Source organism: Gekko japonicus, unplaced genomic scaffold (assembly GCF_001447785.1).
Source record: "Gekko japonicus isolate JY-2015 unplaced genomic scaffold, Gekko_japonicus_V1.1 scaffold238, whole genome shotgun sequence".
Lineage (NCBI taxonomy): Eukaryota > Metazoa > Chordata > Lepidosauria > Squamata > Gekkonidae > Gekko > Gekko japonicus.
This window is the reverse complement of record NW_015161411.1, coordinates 1,412,750-1,431,243: the sequence shown is the minus strand read 5'-3', so window position 1 is coordinate 1,431,243 and position 18,494 is coordinate 1,412,750. Positions and strand designations below refer to the sequence as shown.

At 49.2% G+C, this 18,494-nt stretch overlaps 1 protein-coding gene across 1 annotated transcript in view; it reads left to right on the top strand.

Annotated features, from left to right (window-relative positions):
* The window catches only part of ABCF3 (ATP binding cassette subfamily F member 3), a 69,553-nt gene that overhangs the window by 31,158 nt on the left and 19,901 nt on the right, over window positions 1-18,494 (top strand). The window contains exons 13-17 of the mRNA XM_015426894.1: window positions 1,967-2,167; window positions 8,487-8,563; window positions 12,023-12,067; window positions 15,284-15,416; window positions 17,805-17,893. Of these exons, the coding sequence (XP_015282380.1) occupies window positions 1,967-2,167; window positions 8,487-8,563; window positions 12,023-12,067; window positions 15,284-15,416; window positions 17,805-17,893 (545 nt within the window). The remainder of the gene's footprint in view (window positions 1-1,966; window positions 2,168-8,486; window positions 8,564-12,022; window positions 12,068-15,283; window positions 15,417-17,804; window positions 17,894-18,494) is intronic.

Below are 18,494 nucleotides of genomic sequence, written 5' to 3'. Positions count from 1 at the left end.
CCCCGCAATAGCTAGCAATCCAAAACAGTCCAGTGCAGCCTGAGTGGTGGGTGTTGCCTTCTGACACACTTCTGGTGATGTCAGGGGTGTGTGGCATATGCAAATAAGTTATGCTAATGAGCTCCTGCACCTCTTTTTCTGCTAAATGACCCCTGCATACAGTGTCAGAACTGATTGCAAACGAGCAGGATGGAAAGGCATACACACTTCAAACCGGGGTCCCCTGATGGGTCTGTGCCAATCAGGAATTAGGCCGGAGCCCGCCTAAGCTAACGGGTCTGCGTTCCCAGCAGAAGCATCGGTAGCATGGTACCAAGGTCACAGGCCTGAGCTAGCAGATAAGACGAGGCTAGGAAAAACGGAAGTTAAGATTCCAACAGAGTACAGACTATTCATCAGCCCTTCCCCACCACCAACACCACCTGCCACGGCAGCAGCATAGCTGACAAGTGGCCTGGGGCTGGGGTATCTGAAGGACTCCCTTCTCCCATAGGTTCCTGCCAGCGAATTGAAATCAAACCGAGAGGCCCTCCTTACTGTCCCACCAATCAGAGAAGCTTGTCTGGTGGGGACGTGAGAGGGGGGCTTTTTCGTGGCGGCCCCACCAACCGCCCCGAGGAGGTGTGTCTGGCCTCCTCACTCTCGATCTTTAGGAGGCAGCGGAAGACAGTTTTATTTAGGACCAGTATTTCCCGCTGAGCTGAGTTAGTGTGAGCTAGCTTACAGTTTTTTAGCCTCCAGCTCACAGGTTTTTGTCTTAGCTCAGGAAGTGTGGCTGCAGAGCAAACTAATTTATTTATTTTATTTATTTATTTAACTTTCGATTTCTATACCGCTCTATCCCGGAGGCTCTGAGCGGTTTACATGGCTTATTTAATACTCCTAACTAGGGCCACACGATAATTGGGGAAGGTAAGTGCCAAAGTTCACCAAAAGTTCAGCAGCAGCCAAATCTCTTGCTCACGATTTTAATGCCAGGAGCTCACAACGCAGAAGTTTGGCTCACAAAACTCCACAGCTTAGAGGGAACATTGTTCAGGACTGCATTTGATTAACTGGGGGGGGGGGGTTGTGAGCAGAGATTTTAAATTGTGGTCTTTTATGTGTTTTCGTAACCAATCCAATCCAAAGCCTTTTATTGGCATATAAATAAAAATACAGTAATCTAAGTACACACAGAGTCAAATTAAAATTGCCAAGTAACATCACAAAGTATCATCATAAAGAGAAACCTAATTCATCATATCATTTATCAGGCCATAGGGCCATGGCACTGCAGAGAAACCATTGTTTTATTTCCATCGTAAGCCACCTTGAGTTCTACACAGTGGAAAGGCAGATAATAAGTGTTGTGAAGAAAGGAGGGTCTGATGAAATAATAAGGCTGAGCCGTAGCTGCGCTCCAGCCAACGTCTGTAGTGGTTAAGTGCGCGGACTCTAATCTGGGAGAACAGGGTTTGATTCCCCACTCCTCTACTTGCACCTGCTGGATGACCTTGGGCAAGCCATAGTTCTCTCAGAGCTGTTCTTGAAGAAAAGCAGTTTCCGTCAGAGCTCTCTCAGCCCCACCTCCATCACAGGGTGTCTGTTGTGGGGAGGGGAAGGGAAAGGAGTTTCTAAGCCGCTCTGTGACTCCTTCGGGTAGTGAAGTGCGGGGTATCAATCCAATCTCTTCTTCTTCTCTTCTAGTGGTTAGAAGCACGGACTCTAATCTGGGAGAACCGGGTTTGATTCCCCTGTCCTCCACTTGCACCTGCTGGATGACCTTGGGCAAGCCATAGTTCTGTCAGAGCTGTTCTTGAAAAAGAGCAGTTTCTGTCAGAGCTCTCTCAGCCCCACCTCCCTCACAGGGTGTCTGTTGTGGGGAGGGGAAGGGAAAGCAGTCTGTAAGCCGCTCTGAGACACCTTTGGGTAGTGAAGGGCAGGGTATAAATCCAATCTCTTCCCTTCTTCTTCTTCTTGCCAGACTTGGCAATCTACCATCCTGGTGGTGTCCCACGACCGGAACTTCCTGAACGCCGTGGCCACCGACGTCATCCACCTGCACTCCCAGCGGCTCGACAGTTACCGCGGCGACTTTGAGAACTTCATGAAGATCAAGGAGGAGAGGCTGAAGAACCAGCAGCGCGAATACGAGGCCCAGCAGCAGTACCGCGAGCACATCCAGGTACGGGGGAGCGGGTCTCTGGGCTCTTGCAAACACAGCCCATCAGGCGAGCAAATGCGAAGAACGTGTCTGATGGATTCCGTTTGGATCGTGGGCGTCCCCCTCGCAGGGCGCATCAGAGGGAAGAAATAAAATTCTGCATGAGGGTAGACCAGATTCTGTGCTTAAGAAAAAGGATCTGTCCTGTGACCAGTGTTCCTTCTAAGCTGAGTTAGTGTGAGCTAGCTCACAGTTTTTTAGCCTCTGGCTCACACATTTTTGTCTTAGCTCAGGAAGGACGGCTCCAGAGCAAACTCATTTATGCAGTAGCCAAGTCGCTCGCTCACAACGTTAATGCCAGTAGCTCACAAAGTAGAATTTTTGCTCACAAGACTCCACAGCTTAGAGGGAACATTGCCTGTGACTGGTATAAATTAAGCAAATGAAGAGAACCTGTGCGGGGTACGATGCTTCCAGAGGGTAGCCGTGTCGGTCAGCAGACATAGAGCTCGATTTCTGTCCATTTGCACCTTAGAAGAATGAGCCTTTTGAGACTCAAACCTCCCTTCATCAGATAACAAGCAGGAGTGGAGAACCCGGAGTCCTTATTGAATCACAGAGCTGGAAGGGTCCATAGAGGACATCTAGTCCATCCCTTTGCTCAATGCAGGGTCAGCCTAGAGCGTCCCTGGCAAGTGTTCGTCCAGCCACTGCTTGAAGGCTGCCAGGGAGGGATCAGCTCACACCCGCCCTAGACACTGCTGAGCTACTCCTACCGTAACAAAGTTTCCCCCTAATATCCAGCTGTACCCTTCCACCCATATTTAAACCCATTATTGCAAGTCCTATCCTCAGCTGCCAACAAGAGCAGCTCCCTGTCCCCCCCATTCATAAGAACGTAAGAGAAGCCAATGCTGGATCAAACCAGTAGCCCATCCAGTCCAACACTCTGCCACACAGTGGCCAGAAATACCAGGTGCCATCAGGAGGTCCAGCAGTGGGGCCAGGACACTAGAAGCCCTCCCACTGTTGCCCACCCCCAAGTACCAAGAATACAGAGCATCACTTGCCCCAGACCGAGAGTTCCTATTTATAAAGGTAAAGGTTCCCTTGCTCGAAAGCCAGCCAAATCTGACTCTAGAACTGCGGCGCTCATCTCCGTTTCCAAGCCGAAGAGCCAGCGCTGTCCGAAGACGTTTCCGTGGTCATGTGGCCGGCATGACTAAAACACCAAGGCGCACGGAACGCTGTTACCTTCCCACCGAAGTGGTACCTATTTATCTACTTGCAATTTCTTGCTTTCGGACTGCTAGGTTGGCAGGAGCTGGAACTAGAGACGGGAGCTCACTCCGTCATGTGGCACCCGGGTCTCGAACTGCTGAACTACCGACCTTCCACAGCCTGCAGTTCAGCATCTTAACCACTTGAGCCACCGCAGCTGTTTATACCTTGTGGCTAATGGCCACCGATGGGCTCTTGCTCCATATCTCTCCCTTATAATAATTGAATAGTGGGGACCAACGTTCTAAAATGCCCGCCTTTAGTGTTAGGCCGGAAGAACTGCCACTCAGAAGACACTGGCTGGGTTCACTGGCTGCTTTGTGCAGTCCCGCCCAACGTTCCAAGGTCATTTGCATATGGAAGCTGATTGGACTTCACTCCATTCCACACCTCAAACCCCCCCCCCCCCGCAAGGCAGTTGGAATGTTCAGTTGCATAACATACCTCATAGGGGAGAGGAGAATGATGCCCTTTCCCTAGGCAGAGGCTGTGTGTGTGGGGGGAGGGGGTTTGTAAAACTTAAGACAGACAGGCAGATAAAGGTTGGCTGATGGTTGCCAGGAAATGACATAGGGTTGCCAACTCCAGGTTGGAAACTTCCAGGATATTTTAGGGATGAAGCCTGCTGAGGGTGGGGTCTGAGGAGGAGGAGGAAGAGGGGGACCTCAGACAGATACAATGCCATACTGCCCACACTCCAGACAAGCTGTTGCCAGTCTCCAGCTGGAGAGCTCTTAAAGCTTTGGTGCTAATTCAAACTGTTGCAATTTATCGACAGAGTAGTGTTTCGGAAAATCTTTAGGAATTGTTTGGTGCATTTACGATGGGGCTCCTGGGGAACTATTGTTGCCAATCTTGGCCCAGCAGCCATCAAACCATTCTCTTCAACCCCCTGCTGTGCAGCTGACTTTCCCCTAGGGTTGCCAATCTCCCGCCGAGATTGGGGGGGCAAGGCGGGCGACAGAAGGCCGATGCCTCCGTCGCCCGGCCCTCTACAGAATCCACCCCCCAAACCTCCAGGTATTTCCCTCCTTAGAGCTGGCAACCCTACATTCCCCTCAGTGCCTGTTGGTAGGCAACTAAGCTTGGTCCTGTCACCTACTTTGGCCTTTGGGAGAAAACACATTGGGGCCAGTCCTGATAGGGTTGCCAACTCCAGATGGGAAATTCCTGGAGACTTGAGGGATGGAGCCTGAAGAGGGTGAGGTTTGAGGAGGGGTGGGACCTCAGACAGGTACACTGCCATAGACTCCACCCTCCAAACCAGTCAGTCCCACATAGGGAACCATTGTTGCCAATCTCCAGGTGAGGGCTGGAGAGCACTCAGTATTACAACTGTTCTGCAGAAGGGAGGGCAGAAGTCAGCTGAAGTCAAAGGGGCAGATAATGGTAGGTTGGTGGCTAGCTGGGAAGGAGATGGGGTTGCCAACTACATGCTGACAAATTCCTGGGGATTTGAGGGGTGGAGCCTGGAGAGGGTGGGGTTTGCAGAGGGGTGGGACCTCAGACAGGTAGAATGCCATAGACTCCACCCTCCAAACCAGCCATTTTGTCCTGGGTAACAATTGCTGCCAATCTCCAGGTGAGGGCTACAGATTACTCACAATTACAACTGCTCTTCAGGTAGCAGAGATCAGTTCCTCTGGAGAAAACAGTGGACTCTGTCATTATACCCTGCTGAGGTCACCACAGCAAATTGACACTGTTTGCCCAAAGCCAGAGCACTCCCCCAGAACCTCTTTCTAGATCTCGTTGTATTGCTTTCACAACGCGCTTTACTGCTAGTAAGAACATAAGAGAAGCCAATGGTGGATCAGGCCAATGGCCCATCCAGTCCAACACTCTGTATCACACAGTGGCCAGAAATACCAGGTGCCCTCAGGAGGTCCACCAGTGGGGCCAGGACATTAGAAGCCCTCCCACTGTTGCCGCCCCGCCCCCCCCAAGCACCAAGAAGACAGAGCATCCCTTGCCCCAGACTGAGAGTTCCTACCTATACCTCTGCTCCATATTTGTATCTTGACATATTTGTATCCTATTTGTATCTTGACAAATGCAGCTTTGACTCTCAGAAACTCACACCTTGAAAACCTTGTTGGTCTCTAAGGTCTACTGGACTCAAATCTAGCTATTTATTTTTTCATTCATTCACTCATTCGATTTTTATTCCGCCCTCCCTGCCGGAGGCAGGCTCAGGGCGGCTTACAATAAAAGTTAAAAATATATTAAAACACTCGTGCATAGGGTACAGCATCATAAATACAAGACATACCTATTCATAGTACAGAATAAACTAATGCAAGATAAAATAAAGATGGGGTGAGATGGATCGAGCCAGTTTTTTTCATTCAGCTGTGCCAGTTCTCTCCTCCTTACGACAGACCTCAACCCACATGGCTGTTGCATATGCAGGTCCAATTCCAATAACCTTTATTGGCATAACAATAGGTTTAAAGAAAAGATAACAGTACAAGTCAGCCCATATGCCAACAAACGGAAACCATCAAAGTATAGTGATTTGTATCATCTCCCTTATAAATAAAAGCCGAATGGTGGTGGCACTTCTCAAGAACATTCCACACGCTCCAAAATCAGTTCGCTCTCTGATCTGTCATTCAGAGGGTCTCCCTATCCACTGGCTGCTTTGCCTGAGTCCTGCCTCCAACATTCTAAACAGTTTGCTAATCCTCTCCCCCCCCCACAGCCAGTCAGAACACAGAGGTTATTTGCATATGCAGCCTCATTGGCCTCTGCCTCGGAACACAGACATCGTTTGCATATGCGACTTGATTGGCTTTTGCCTCTAACATTCTAAACAGGTTTGCTGTTCTGAGGTAAAATGTGTCCAATCTCCAGGTGAGGGCTGGAGATTACTCAGAATTACAACTGCTTTCCACATGGCAGAGATCAGTTCCCCTGGAGAAAATGGTGGGCTCTGTATCCTTTTATGCTGCTGAGGTGACCCCCGTATGACAGCCAATGTGACGTAGCAGTCAGGGCTTCAGAGCACGGGAGAAGTGGCAGGTGTGTGTGTGGGGGTGGAAAGCTGAAGAGTGATGGGGAAATAAAGGTAGGTTGATGATTGGCTGGGAAGGAGATAGGGTGCCAAGTCCAGGTGTGCATAGACTTTAAGTTCAAGAGTCAAAGGCCATAGCTTATATATGTTGCTATCTATTGCAATGGAGCATATCATAGTAAGAACCTCCTGCAGAGAGCAGCAGAGGGGACAACTAGTTAGCATAGTGGGATTAGGGACTTCCTACTATGTTCAAATAGTCTCCTTCTTGTTTCCTGATTGACTCAGTTAGGATCCCCCGTCTGCTCCTGCTGATAACTGTTTGTTACTGACTCCCTCCTAGCTAGTTAGACAGACTTCCAATTCCAATAACCTTTATTGGCATAACAATAGCTTTAAAGAAAAAAATAACAGTACAAGTCAGTCCATATGCCAACAAACAGAAACCATCAAAATATATTTGTATCATTAATAATAATAATAATAATAATAATAATAATAATAATAATAATAATAATAATACAAAGTGATAAAAGTTTGGAGCAGTAATCTTGAGTAATTAAAACAGTTACAGTAAGAAACTTATCTATCTGAAGCGGAATCATAGATACACCTTCTCTCTCTCACTTGTCTCTCTCTCCTTATCTCTCCGCCTCTTTTCCTCTTCCCTCTTTCCTTTCCTCTTTTTCTCGGTCCCTGAGTATATTTGCCAGGAACTCTGCCACCTGCTCAGTAACTTCGGGGGTTTTGTCCGCTAGCAAGAATTCAATACCTCTATTGGTTGTAACCTTAGAGAGTTGAAGGAGAGGACTAATGAGGCGTAAACGTAGCTGAGTGTACAGCGGGCAGTTTAAGAGGATGCACTGTACAGAGTCAGGTTCTTTGCAGAGACATCTGCAGAGTCTTGCCTCATAGGAGATACCCTTGTATCTGCCTGTGACCACAGCCAAGGGGAATATATTGAGTCTGGTCCAATGGCTCCTCAACGTGATCTTCTTTGGTGGTCAAATGGGATCCCTCCTTCCTTTGTGGGGGGGAAAACTATGTAAAAATTTGTGCCAGATGCAACCAGCTTTTCTGCCAGTGTCAAGTATTAGGGGTTACTCTGGTCGTGCTCCCCCTTTGCAAGAGTTCTGTGCGGAGTGGTGAGTTCTAATCCCCGGTTATATTCAGCAGGGCCCCTCTGGTCTTTGGAGATTTCAGTAGGCATCGCATGCATGCTTTCCACTAGAGGTAACTCTGAAATCCTCTTAGGGCAGCTTTCGCAGTCAGGTCCAAGTCTTCCGCCATCGGGCTGATCTTGGCATTGAAACATCGAAGGGAGATTCGATGAGCTTCGACAGAACGTTCTGACTTGGTCACTCAGCCTCCCTGTCGCTCCAGATGATGAAGAAGAAGAAGATAAGAGATTGGATTTATCCCCCGCCCTTCACTTGGAGTCTCAGAGCGGCTTACAACCTCCTTCCCCTTCCCCTCCCCACAACTGACACCCTGTGAGGTGGGTGGGGCTGAGAGAGCTCTCAGAGAAGAAGAGAAGAAGAAGAGATTGGATTTATACCCCGCCCTTCACTTGGAGTCTCAGAGCGGCTTACAACCTCCTTCCCCTTCCCCTCCCCACAACTGACACCCTGTGAGGTGGGTGGGGTTGAGAGAACTCTGACACAAACTGCTCTTTTTCAAGGACAGCTGTGCCAGAGCTTGTGACTGACCCATGGTCACATCAGCAGGTGCAAGTGGAGGAGTGGGGAATCAAACCCGGTTCCCCAAGTTTAGAGTCCGCACACTTAACCACTACACCAAACTGGCTCTCACACAGATGTTGAAGAGCTTGCCAATATGCATCTTAGGTCCCTATTAGAAGACTAAAGGAGAATGCCAGGGTGTGCTTTTTTTGGAAAGCGCATCCCATTAAACACCAGCAAAGATGCACCTGTGCTCAGCCGTCCTAACCGTGTTTATTTTTAATCTGTGTCTTTGAAGCTGAGCCCCCGCGGGAGGCGTTCTCTCAGCCTGAGACACTCTGGTCCTCTCTTCCCTCATTAGGTCTTCATCGACCGTTTCCGCTATAATGCCAACCGGGCGTCTCAAGTCCAGAGCAAACTCAAGCTGCTGGAGAAACTGTGAGTTGGGTTATGTGTTGTGGGAGGGCGAGAAGGGATGCACCTCTTTTTTTTAACTTAACATTTTCATTTTACCATAACAAGCATACAGTGTCAGACATGTATCATACGTTCTACAAGTAAACCTAGGAATCAACAGTGACCGAGAACTGAACAAAGGAAAGGAAAACATGGCGAAAATAATTAATCTGGTAATGTTGACCAGTTCAGAAATGAGCTTCATACGCTATAATATTGCTTTGACCGCACAACTTCTTTCAACGTGTCATTGTGCGTCAGGTAATCTAACACCGTAAACCATTGTTCCACAAATTTGGGAGTTCTAATGAGTTGCCTCTGACCATGAAACTTGATCTGTTATCTTCTCCATTATAAATAAATCCCTCGGAGAAAATTATGAAATGTAAAATTAAGAAGGAGCCTGAAATGCTACTTCTGGGTCTTAAAATGGAAGAAGTCAACATTGCAAAACGGACTTTAATGTGGTATATGATAACAGTAATGTGGTATATGATAACAACTGCTAGAATGACATATGCTCAATGCTGGACTTTAAAGAATACTTAGAAAAATATTGGGACATTAAAAACAATTTATTTTGCTTTGATAACTATTGAAGATAGAAGGACATTAAGAATAATAGTTAAAAGATATGTTACCTGGAAAATTTCGTTAATGAAGGAGAGGAAAAAGGGGAAACTATAAGATTTGGGCTGGAGGTTGGAGCACTGCGGGAAGTCAAAAGGGGGGGGAGGTTAGGAGAAAGGGGTATATGACAATGTGAAAGGTGATATATAATATGACTTATTGATATATCCTAATAAAATTGTTTTTTTTAAAAAACAACAACAAATAAATCCCTCGGTTTACAGTGCCGTTGCGGGACGGCTGGTGGAGAAATAGTTTTCCAGTTGCGCACTTCTCTCTGGAGATGGAAAAATAATTAATTGTAGGGGGTCCACACATTGAAATGGATGTCCTGAAGAAATGGGTGGTTCTTTGCACTGTGTAAACCTCCCAGTTCTTTCTCTCTCTCTCCACAAGTCACCGACGTCAAAGTATAGATTCTGTCGAATTTTTCTCCCCATCTCCAGAGAACTGGTGCTTAGCAGGGGTTAGAGCAGTGGTGGCGAACCTATGGCGTGGGTGCCAGCGGTGGCACTCAGAGCCCTCTCTGTGGGCACGCGTGCCATCGCCCCAGCCAGGCCCAGACCATCGTTAAAGTGTCGAATTCTCTGCCAAATAATTTTAAGTACATGAAAGCATTTGGGATTGCTTTCCTTCCTTTGTTTGGATCATCTGAAGTTAATGTATGGGCTGTTTTCTCTAAAGTAAAACCTCAGTATTCAGGTTAAATGGCCGTGTTGGCACTTTGCGATAAATAAGTGGGTTTTGGGTCGCAGTCTGGGCACTCGGTCTCTAAAAGGTTCGCCATCACTGGGTTCGAGTGTTGAACTAGGATCTGGGAGATCAAATCCCCCGTTCTGCCCTGGAAGCTCACTGCGTAAGCTCGGGTCAGTCACGCACTCTCAGCCTGACATGCCCTGCAGGGTTGTTGTGAGGGTGAAATGGAGAAGAGAACGCCGTAAGCTGCCTTGGGTCCCCCTTGGGGAGAAAGGTGGGGTATGGATGGTGTAGGTAGATAGCATTGTGCAGTATAAGCATGTAAACGTTCCATAAAAGTCACACAGGCTACCTTCTGGTCCCCCCCCCCGTGCACCCACCAATTACAGGGTTGCCAACCTCCAGGTGGGGCCCGGAGAGAAGGAAGGCTTTCCTCCATGCAAACTCTGCACTCCCCTCAGTCACCGTGGTTAGTAGCCATTGATAAGACTTGGGCCGCGCCCCCCCCCCCCCCCCCCCCCCCACAAGGCACCCCGCAGTTCCTCCCTCCCCGGCCTGATTTCTAAGTGCTGGCCGGCTCATGGGGACCCTCGCCCTGGTTTGCCGACCCCACCTTCTGCCTTCGGCCCCCAGGCCTCCCCCCCCCCGGCAACAGCAGGCACATCTGCGCCATCGGGGCCAGCTGAGCCCACCTCCCTTCCCACGCCGTGACCGTCTCCCCCAAAGCCAGAAGAGCGAATGGGAAGGAGGGAGATGGAAGGAGAAAACAGGGCGAGGGAGGGCACGGCCAACATGGTCATCAAAACCTCCACCCTTAAAGAGACCCCAGGGGTGGATTCTCCTCCGGTAAGCAGGGAAAGGACTCTGGCCGTGGACTCGTGGGAGTGGCGTTCTTAAGCACACTCCACTCCCGCCCCCGACCACCTCCCGTGGCACCTCCTCACCTCCCCTGAGATTTAAAGGGACCAGTGATGTCGCGCGGAGAGATCAGGCGCGCGGGGCAGTCCTGCCGAAGCTCTTCACAGATCCCCACGTACCTAAGAGATCATCCAAGCAGCCACTTCAGCATCGCCTTTCCCCAGCTGTCTGGGGGGGCGGGAAGGAGAGCGGAGAAAGGAAATGCCATGAAGATTTAAAGGGCGCCATCCCAGCCCAGGGGAACTTTTCCTGCCTGATCCCCCAGCAGCATGACGGGTGCCTCAGGAGAGAGCGCCTCTCGCGGGGGGGGGGGGGGGGGGCATTTTGGCCTAGTGGGTGAGCCGGCCCTGCTTACAGTCTCCTTTCCTTTCTCATCCCCCCACCCTGGGAGGTAGGTGGGGCTGAGAGAACTGTTTTGAGAACTGCTTGTGAGATAACAGCTCTGAGAGAACTTGTGACTGACCCAAGGCCACACCAGCAGCTGCATGTGGAGGAGCAGGGAATCAAACCTAGTTGTCCCAGATTTAGAGTCCACACTCCTAACCAAACTCCTACACCAAACTGGCTTAAGTAGATATGAGACGAGAAAACCCTTTTAGGAAGTTACTGGGTTGACCGTTATGGCCAGGTAGAAGCGAAGGGAGGGTTTCATAAACAAGGAAGGTAACTCAGCCCAGGTAGTCCAGGGTGCCGCGGGGGGTGGGGCATGATGATCCGTACAGAGCACAGAGAAACAGACAAACCTCTTTGACTCTCAAGTCTTCAAAGCCTTGAATGAGCTCTGGAGGCAGTTGGGGAAGCTTAGACTCTCGGGTGTTTTCAGCAGCTGCAGAGAGGCAGGAGGCATTTGTCAGGTAGGAATACCTCCTGGCCAGTGTTCCCTCTAAGTTGAGTTAGTGTGGGCTAGCTCACAGTTTTTTAGCCTCCGGCTCACAGATTTTCGTTTTAGCTCAGGAAGGAAGGAAGGCTCCAGAGCAAACTAATTGATGCAGCAGCCAAATTTCTTCGCTCACAACTTTAATGCCAGTAGATCAGAAAGTAGAATATTTGCTCACAAGACTCTGCAGCTTAGAGGGAGCATTGCTCCTGGCCTGAGGTGTTCTCCATTTCTAAATGGCTGCAGGTGGGGCTCACCCTCTGAGGAAGTATCCCCTTCCTCTTGAGATTAATTTGTTTTTTTGTGTTTTTGTTTCTCAGTCCCAAGCTGAAACCGGTGGACAAGGAATCCGAGGTGATCATGAAGTAAGTGTTTCTTAATCAGAAAGTGAAGCTTCTGTCTCTCTCTTCCCCACCCACGAAGGAGACCTCAAGGAGAACTGGTCCTCTCGCTCCTGTGCCTTGAGATGGGGATGTCAAATGTCCGCTAAGAATGTTCCCTGGACCCCACCCCTCTCTGGCTCTGCAGTCTTGAGACCATGAAGCACACTGTTGACCTCCTGACCGCTCATTCAAGAGGCAGTTTGGTGTTTGTTGGTGGAAACAGGAGGATTTAGGGAAGCCGCTTTGGCCATCTGCATGTTTTGCTCAGCAAATGAGCCAGTTTACATTTGCATGTCTAGAATGTAGACCAGAGCTGAAATCTTGAGTGCAAGGCATGGAATTACTGGTGGAATTGCTTACGTTGGTGTGTTCAAGATCAAGATCTTTGGAGGTCTTCTAACAGAGGCTAGAGGGCCACCTGACAGCAATGCTGATTCTGTGAATTTAGGCAGATCATGAGAGGGAGGGCAGGAAGGGCTGCCTCAGTGCTTAGTTCTCGTGGCCCTTTCTCAAGTTCAAGTTTATTTATACGGTCAAGCGACCAGCCAATATAAAACATTACCTAGAGGAATAATAATGTAAGATACACTATAAATACATAAAATTCAGATGGATATGTAAAAGAACATTAAAACGAATACAGTATATCATTAAAACTATACAACACAATGCTAATTTGTCATCAACTTGCTATCTAAGGTACAAGCTTCCTCTTTTTAAGGGCCAGGAAGCAAAATTTTGCCACCGCTAAAGATATCCTCTCTTTCCGGTCTTCCAGCAAAAAAATTAAAATCCTCAATTCCGCAAATTTCAACCGGACATCCAAGGGTTTAAATTTGGACAACAATGGGAAAATTAACAGCTGTCTCTCCCTAGCATAAAAATTACAATGTAACAGAATATGTGATACTGACTCTATATCAAAATTTGTACATGGGCAGCATCTTTGGGAGATAGGCCAACGCAAAAACCTTCCTCGTAACAGATTAGAGGGTAGGCCCTTTTTTACACACCCAGGGAAATGCTTATCGCCACTTTGGTGTCAGGAAGCCGTTTTTCTCCAGGCCAGTTTGGCCAGGGATCCTGGAGGTTTTTTGTCATCTTCTGGACGTGGAACAGCAGTCACTGAGGGGGTGTGGGGTTGGGAGTATTTGTGAATTTCCTGCATTGCTCTCGGGGTTGGACTAGATGACCCTGTAGGGTCCCTTCCAGCTTTATGATTCTAGAGGCCACAAATTTTGCCTTGGCTTACTAGCCACACAAATTATGGCAATCGCCACTCTTCCAAAAATCCTACAGTGCATGCAGAGGATGTCCGTAACAGAAAGGTGCTTGGATGCAGGCACTGGCTATATAGGCGGCTGCGTGCACAGAGAGACTGCAGTTTGTCTGCCCATCCTTCTTTTTATTCTCCGCTTCTGACTACCTGCAGTGAAGCATCTCCTGGAGAGCCAGTTTGGTGTAGTGGTGAAGTGTGCGGACTCTAATCTGGGGGAACCGGGTTTGATTCCCCACTCCTCCATTTGTACCTGCTGATGTGACCTTGGGTCAGTCGCAAGCTCTGGCACAGCTGTCCTTGAAAAAGAGCCGTTTGTGTCAGAGTTCTCTCAGCCCCACCCACCTCACAGGGTGTCTGTTGTGGGGAGGGGAAGGGAAAGGGGTTTGTAAGCCGCTCTGAGACTCCAAGTGAAGGGCGGGGTATAAATCCAATCTCTTCTTCTTCTTCTTCCTGGGACTCTCCAACTCATAGGCTGAAAGCAGCATGATTTCTGGGACTGTACAGCAGTCCTCTTCACTTGCCTAAGATGGGGAGGGAGACGCATATCCCTGGCGCACTGCACAACTCTGGCTGCCGTTGGCGACTAGAGAGCTGGCGCAGCGTTAATGCTGAAGAGATTCAGCTGCAACTCAGGAAGTCCCTGGATCACATCAAGTTTCTGCTACAACTCTGAAGGTGGTCTTAGGCCTGCCTCTCTGGCTGATTTCGCACTAGAGCGGCCTCGCTGTTGCGCTGCCGTTTGCCCCGGTTCTATTGGTCAATTTCACCCGAACCCGCGCGGCCGATTTCGACTCGCGGCTTAGCCCGATTTCCCCCGCAGTTTCGTGATCCTGTTTTCTGAGGGTCAATGAAACTGCGGGGGAAATCGGGCGAAGCCGCGGGTCAAAACCGGCCGCGCGGCTTCGGGTGTGAAATTGACCAATAGAACCGGGGCAAACGGCGGCGCAACAGCGAGGCAGCTCTAGTGCGAGATCAGCCTCTGTCTTTGCCGTAACCTCACTTTACTCATCTGCAGCATGGGGATAATAAAACTAACCTGTTTTACAGGATTATGATAAAGATTACAAGAAGAACACACGCAGGAAGTTTTTCCGACCTTCTGAAAGTACTGCAAATGTTAATTGTTTATGTGTCTAAATATTTTTAGTCCCATGACACCTTTAAAACCAATAAAGTATTATTCAAGGTATAAGCTTTCGTGTGCATGCACACTTCTCCAGCTCCAGTGAAACATGATGTCCTCAACCATTACATATAGGTAGAGAGATTGAGGACATTTTGTTTCACTCTATCTGAAGAAGTGTGCCTTGCACATGAAAGCTTATACTCAGAATTAAACTTTGTTGGTCTTAAAGGTGCCGCTGGACTCAAAACTTTCTTCCGCTGCTTCAGACCAACACAGATATCCACCTGAATCTGCTAAATATTTTATTAAGGTGTAACACTTAATAATCAATAATCAAGTGGTTAAGACGCTGAGCTGCAGGCTGTGGAAGGTCAGTAGTTCAGCAGTTCGAGACCCGAGTGTGCCACATGACGGAGTGAGCTCCCGTCTCTAGTTCCAGCTCCTGCCAACCTAGCAGTTCGAAAGCAAGCAATTGCAAGTAGAGAAATAGGTACCACTTTGGTGGGAAGGTAACAGCGTTGCGTGAGCCTTGGTGTTTAGTCATGCCGGCCACATGACCACGGAAATGTCTTCGGACAGCGCTGGCTCTTCGGCTCTGAAACGGAGATGAGCACCGCAACCCTAGAGTCGGACTTGACTGGCTTTCGAGCAAGGGAACCTTTACCTGTACCTTTTTAACCCTTAAACACAGTACATAATATTGCTGTGAATTTCCTTGCCAAGGAACTGGGGGCGGGGGGCTCTCTGTACTCCTCCCTTTAGCACCCAGCTTCCTTTTACCTTCCTCCAACAGGTTCCCCGATGGCTTTGAGAAGTTTTCTCCTCCCATCTTGCAGTTGGACGAAGTGGACTTCTACTACGAGCCCGGTCACGACATCTTCCGCTGCCTCTCCGTCTCCGCCGACCTGGAGTCTCGTATCTGCGTGGTATGGGAAAAGGGGGGTTTCGGGCAGGAATGGGGTAGTGGGGCTGAGCAGTGACCCAAATGTGACGCTCGGCGGTGGGACCGGAAGGCTGATGGGACAGGATGGGGCTGGGATGCCGGTTTGGTTCCAGAGGATTCAAAATGGGTTCAGCCAGTTCCAATTGCTCTCCATCTGAAAAGGAAGATCCTTGCTGGGCTGTTCAGAGCTTTATGCAGGGGAAATCTGATCTGGGCATTAAGAACATAAGAAAGAGCCCTGCTGGATCAGAGCAGTAGTCCATCTAGTCCAGCGTCCTGTCTCACACAGTGGCTGACCAGTTCCTCTGGAGGGCCCACAACAGGGCAGAGAGGCCAAGGCCTTCATAAGAACCTCAGAAGAGCCCTGCTGGGTCAGGCCAGTGGTCCCTCTAGTCCAGCATCCTGTCTCACACAGTGGCCAACCAGTTCCTCTGGAGGGCCAACAACAGGGCAGAGAGGCCGAGGCCTTCATAAGAGCATCAGAAGGGCCCTGCTGGATCAGACAAGTGGTCCATCTAGTCCAGCGTCCTGTCTCACACAGTGGCCAGCCAGTTCCTCTGGAGGGCCAACAACAGGCCGAGGCCTTCCCCTGATAAGAACAGCAGAAGAGCCCTGCTGGATCAGACCAGTGGTCCCTCTAGTCCAGCATCTTGTCTCACACAGTGGCCAGCCAGTTCCTCTGGATGGCCGACATAAGAACATAAGAACATAAGAGACGCCAATGTTGGATCAGGCCAAAGGCCCATCCAGTCCAACACTCTGTGTCACACAGTGGCCAGAAATACCAGTGCCATCAGGAGGTCCAGCAGTGGGGCCAGGACATTAGAAGCCCTCCCACTGTTGACCCCCCCCAAGCACCAAGAAGACAGAGCATCACTTGCCCCAGAGCCCCTAGCTATACCTTGTGGCTAATAGCCACTGATGGACCTCTGCTCCATATGCTTATCTAATTCCCTTTTGAAGCCGTCCATGCTTGTAGCACCCACCACTTCCTGTGGCAGTGAATTCCATGTGTTAATCACTCTTTGGGTGAAGAAGTACTTCCTTTTATCCGTTCTAACCCGACCGCTCTGCAGTTTCATGGAGTGCCCACGAGTTCTTGTATTGTGAGAAAGGGAGAAAAGTACCTCTTTCTTTACCTGCTCTTTCCCATGCATAATCTTATAAACCTCGATCATGTCACCCCTCAGTCGTCTTTTCTCCAAGCTAAAGAGCCCTAAGTGCTTTAACCTTTCCTCATAGGGAAAGTGTTCCAACCCTTTTATCATTCGAGTTGCCCTTTTCTGCACTTTTTCCAAAGCTATAATATCCTTTTTAAGGTGTGGTGCCCAGAACTGCACACAGTATTCCAAATGAGGTCTCACCATTGATTTATATAGGGGCATTATTATATTGGCTGATCTGTTTTCAATACCCTTCCTAATAATCCCCAGCATAGCATTGGCCTTCTTTATTGCAGTCACACACTGTCTCGACATTTTCAGTGAGTTATCCACTACAACTCCAAGATCTCTCTCTTGCTCAGTCTCTGCCAGTTCAGGGCATAGAGGCCGAGGCCTTCGTAAGAACATCAGAAGAGCCCTGCTGGATCAGAGCAGTAGTCCCTCTAGTCCAGCCTCCTGTCTCACACAGTGGCCAACCAGTTCCTCTGGAGAGCCTCAGAGGCCGAAGCCATTGATAGACTTATTCTCCATGAATCTCTCTAATCCCCCTTTCAAGCCGTTTATATTCCAGTGGCCATCGCTACATCCTCTGTTCATAAGCATTTCAAGGATTTTGCTTGCTTGTCTTTTTTTTTTGTAGCCAGGTTACTAATATATTTTTCACAAAATCTTCAGATGGCAATAAGAACTAAAGGTTTCATGGCAACCAGCCTGTCTTGCTTCTCTAACTGGCAGTGTGTTATCCTTGCTTCTGCCCCTGCGTGTACCATCCGTCCTATATTTTGGAGAGCGGGGTTATTTCAGATGCTGAGTGACAATAGCAGATGTGATTGGATTCGGTGTGATATGCAGATGGTAGGAGGCATGGAGCATTGGTAATAGGACAGGAAACCTAGGTCTCGATTCAGTCCAGGAGGACGCATTGTCTCGTCCTTCATTATCAGTTTCAATTCAGCAGTCTCTCACTTCTTCAGAAGTGAGCAGAGACTCACGAAAGCTCCTCCCCTGCCACAAATTTAGTTAGTCTTCAAGGTGCTACTGGACTCTTGCTCTTTTCTACCGCTACAGCCAGCCTAACACAGCTACGCATCATGATCTGTCTCCACAATAAATAGAAATACTGTACCCCAGGTTACCTTCTCCTCACTTGCCAAATTCTCGGGCCAGTGATGGAGTTCCAGGGATGTCTCCTTCATCCTTTCATCCAGGTAGGGGAGAACGGAGCCGGCAAGTCCACGATGCTGAAGATCCTGATGGGAGACCTGGCACCCGTCCGAGGCATCCGGCACTCCCATAGGTACAAAGAGGGGAAGGTTTGGTGGAGCTGTTGAGGGGTGGGATGGGCTGGGCTCTTTTTGTAGCAGGAACTCCTTTGCATATTAGGCCACACACCCCTAATGTAGCCAATCCTCCAAGAACTTACAGAGCTCTTCTTACAGGAGCTACTGTAAGCTCTTGGAGGATTGGCTACATTAGGGGTGTGTCGCTTAATATGCAAATGAGTACCTGCTACATCCCCATCCCGGATGGGGAAGGGTCATGTGTGCAAAGCGGTAGGTTTGCTGTCACGTTGTGAAAACGGACTTGATTCCTAATAGAATCACAGAGTTGGAAGGGGACCTCCAGGGCCATCTAGTCCAACCCCCAGCACAGTGCAGGAAAATCACAAATCCCTCCCCCCCCACACACCCCATGTGACCCCTGTTCCATGCCCAGAAGATGACAAAAAAACTTCCAGGATCCCCAGCCAAACTGGCCTGGAGAAAAGTTGCTCCCTGACTCCAAAGTGGCGACCAGCATTTCCCTGGGCATGTAAGAAAGGGCCACAGGAACTAAGCACTGAGGCAACCCTTCCTGTCCTCCCTCTCATGATCTGCCGAAGTTCCCAGGATCAGCAC